Below are 3,997 nucleotides of genomic sequence, written 5' to 3' on the forward strand. Positions count from 1 at the left end.
AAATGTTAATGAGATGTTCCCTTTCTTCCCTTATTATATGTTGGTGATATTGAAATAGAGAGTAAACTCTGAACTAACAAATATATAAGACACATTATTATCCAGTCATGCCACACCTGTCAAAAATTGAGAAATAAATTAGATGACACATTTGATAAAAACATTGTTAAATATTTCAGAACAGCCTATCTAAGATTCACTATCCTCCAAAATTATTAAAAGAAATACACTTTAAACATATTAAATGATATATATTCTTCCAATAAATTTCATAACATTTAAAATGTACAATAAAATAAATAGATGTAATAGAAACTCCATCATTTGTCATTAATGTTTAGCTTGTTGTCTTTGTCATTTATTCACATTATGTCTCGCTTAAACTTTTGTCTGCATTTGTTGTCAGACCCGACAGACAGAAACAGGTTAGTTTCTTTGTAAAATAAATGACTTTCAAATCTTCTGTCATTTTAGAACATGAAATCAAATGTCTACATGATTAAAACAACAAAATAAGGTCTCTTGTGAAGTGTTTTGTTATATGAGACTTAATTGTGACATGCAACATTAAATAATGACTTCAGTTCAACAGTTTGCTTTCATATTCTCACAGAACTTCAAATTCTGTAAAACAAAACTGTTCAGTGTTTAAACAGAAAACTGAAGTGTTTTGGTTTACAAACTTGACAGTAAACATGCAAAATGCTTCATGATCTACTGATGGATGAATGATCCATCCACTGGCCCAAACGGAGTCCAGTTACTGTTTGAAAATGCATAACATCTTTTACAGGATGATGCAAAGTCCACTTAATTGATCAAGGTTTACTTTCAATTTTAAGAAAGCTCCATGTTTAATCTGACTCCAATTTCATACGATCGTAAATTTAGGCGGGTTCTCTAATTTAAACTAATCACAAATACAGATTATGTCTTAATTTGGATATTTGATTATTCTGGATCAGACTACACTTTAATCTACTAGAAATAGTGATTTCAGAAGAGATCCGATTGAATCAAATATAACAATTTATTTGTCAGGTAAAATTATATGCCAATTACATAGTTTAACAATGAGAATCCATTTGTGAATTAAATTCAGTTCCAATTAAAATAAATACATAACATTCAATTGAAAACAAATCTAAGAGTGAGAGATGCAACCTGAGCGCATAGAGATACATTTTTGGAGGCAAATTTCCAGAGACATCTCAGACAGTGTGGGGTTCTTTGAATACAGAATCCCCAGTAATTTTGTCACTTGTTATATACCAGACCAAAACAAACAAATCTTACAATCAGTTGTAAAAACATAAAGACCTTTTGGTTCGTCAGGAGATCTCGTGACCCTGGGTCACACCTGCCTGGAGATTCTCACCCGACCCTCAGGGGAAAACACCCCTCTGCAGCAAAACACAATTCTACAAAAGTGTTCAGTCTTTCTCATAATATAAGTGAATGAAATTGAGACCATTTTACAAATCGCACTAAGACCTTTAGAATGATACCAAACATTAAAACAACATATTGACAAAATGTAACACATGCTGTATGACATTCTTAGTGACTTTCATGGAACCTTTGGGGGAAAATTATGCAAATTGAAATGCCATTTTGCCCTCTTTAAATCTCTTCTCCAGATTAGTTTTATTGTTTTGTTGCATGGCATCTGTTTTTGTCGGGGTTCCTGGACTTTGAGATTCAAACAGTTTTAGTTTTACAAGATTCAAGGAGAACAGAAAACTGAACAACAAACAACAGGCACAAAAGCTGCAGAACAGTGACTGATGAATGAACAGAGACTGTGTTACTGTTTGAAAATCACTAACATCTCTTACAGGATGATGAACAGACAGATGATCAGCTGAAGACTGAAGAAAGAACAAGAACAGAATATCAACATGTCAACCTCTGATACACAGGTAAAAATCACAGTCACGTCATTGTTTAAAATGATTCTAAAAGAACATTTTCATTCAATTCTGTCAATAGAATTTAAATTTCTTAAAACACTTTATTTGTGTTTCAAATCCATTTCTTTTTGCATATTTAGTGAAAATTGATTTCCTTAACAAACTCCAAACATATTTATTCTGATGCGATTTCTAAGCATCTCAGACTCATTTAGACCAGTTTTGCTGTTTTCATCATTTGTTCAAATGTGATGAGGTCAAATATAATTTAAGACTTTTGTTTCATACAGTGATTGTCATCCACAATCTTCCTCGCAGGAGAAGATGAGCAAAGAACAACCTCCTCAGAGTAAGTCTTTATCTACATAAATAAATGAAGTTATGTGTGGAAGATATTAACAATTTATCCCCAATAAAACACAAGTGATTAAATGTATCTCATGCTGGTGGATTCTGGTTATTTTAATCTGTGATGTTGATTAAGATCAAGATCTTGTAATCATAACATGTCACATATCACATGTGCTGTGTGTTATTGTGTGATGTGAGGATTGTGGACACTGAATGTCTGATTTGACTGTTTGCAGTGAGGATTGTTCTTCTGGGTTCGAGCGTGTCTGAAAACAGTCTGGTGGGAAACTTCATATTAGGACGAGCAGCGTTTGACAGTGAAGCTCCTCCAGATGTTGTAGAGAGAGTCGCAGGAAGACTGAAGGACAGACACGTGATCATCATCAACAGTCCTCAGCTGCTCCAGACCAACATCTCAGATCATCAGATCACACAGACAGTGAGAGAGTGTGTCCATCTGTCTGATCCAGGACCTCATGTGATCGTTCTGCTCCTCAAACATGAGCCGTGTTCAGCAGAAGATCAAGAGCGTGTGGAGAAGGTGCTGCTCTCTTTCTCTGAGCGCGTTTATCAACACACCATGGTGCTCAGCACACGAGAGCCACTGAAACCAATGACATCCTGCAGAAAATCATTCAGAAATGTGCAAACAGACACTTCAGTCTTCAGACGAGCAGCTCTCCTCATGATCTTCTGCAGACACTTGAGGACATTGAGAAGATGAATGATGGACGACACCTGGATTGTGCTGAAGGTACAACAGTATTTTACAATGGATGATATAGTGTGATGATATTTGGTGTTTATATCAGTAATTTAACATGTTTAAATTTTCTTCTTCTGTCAGAAGGTGTGAAGCTGAATCTGGTTGTGTGTGGGAGCGACGAGACATTAAAATCCTCCATATCAGAGCAGATCCTGCAGCAGACAGACAGAAGATCAGATCGTCTTTACGTAGATTACGTAGCCAGGCTGTGATCAATCAATAAATCACAACAATCCCACACTGCCAATGTGATACAGACACAGACACAGTGATTGAATGTTAACACCAAGTCTAAATGCAGCCTAACAACAACAAAAGTATTGACTTTTAGTTCTGTTCATCTTTGTTAGATTCATGGTTACTGTTTAATACACTGAAAAATGAAAAAAATTTCGCCCTCATGTGAAATAGATTTAACAGAATCAAAACCGTGCCTGCTTGATTTGAAGGAACCAATGAGATTTACAAGCACGCACGTTTAAACTTACCATACTTTTACCATATTTGATGCATTTATTCTGAATAATCGGCTATCAGTATCAGTGGAGAAATTTAATCTGTTGCTCTCTACTTATTTCATATGTATTTTTGAACCCTTCTGTCATGTAGCCTGTAACACCATTTTGAAATTGCTTGCAAATTCCTTGTTTTGCTAAATTATCACCAAATATTGGATTTACAGGTTACAGATCAGTTACAAGCCCAACTTTGATGCATTGGGCACTATTCTGAATAATTCCTTTACAATGCAGAAATATTAACAAATGGCTGTTAATAAAGTTATTATAATATAAAGTTTATATATTATAATGCACCTTAACGTTGGTGCTACCCACAATTAAACAAAAAGAAGAAGTTTATATATTATGAACCCTAGGCTCGGTTATTTGGTTTATTTAATTCCTGGATACTGCCTGCCTGTAAATATTGTGCCCAAGAGTATAAAAGTGTTTAATCAAGTATATAG

General features: G+C 34.8%; 1 protein-coding gene across 2 annotated transcripts; it reads left to right on the top strand.

The window, feature by feature from the left end:
• The first annotated feature begins 1,804 nt into the window (after positions 1-1,804).
• LOC127159546 (GTPase IMAP family member 5-like) lies at positions 1,805-3,390 on the top strand. Of its 2 annotated transcripts, none has more exons than XM_051102354.1 (3): positions 1,805-2,262; positions 2,501-3,018; positions 3,115-3,390. In XM_051102354.1, exons 1-2 carry the CDS (start codon positions 2,238-2,240, stop codon positions 2,986-2,988), a joined length of 513 nt encoding a protein of 170 aa, XP_050958311.1. In that variant the 5' UTR covers positions 1,805-2,237; the 3' UTR covers positions 2,989-3,018; positions 3,115-3,390. The 2 variants fall into 2 exon arrangements, with proteins under 2 accessions (XP_050958311.1, XP_050958310.1); XM_051102353.1 differs by having other exon boundaries at positions 1,806-2,262; positions 3,112-3,390.
• Positions 3,391-3,997: the final 607 nt, after the last annotated feature.

Source organism: Labeo rohita, unplaced genomic scaffold, assembly GCF_022985175.1.
Source record: "Labeo rohita strain BAU-BD-2019 unplaced genomic scaffold, IGBB_LRoh.1.0 scaffold_2284, whole genome shotgun sequence".
Lineage (NCBI taxonomy): Eukaryota > Metazoa > Chordata > Actinopteri > Cypriniformes > Cyprinidae > Labeo > Labeo rohita.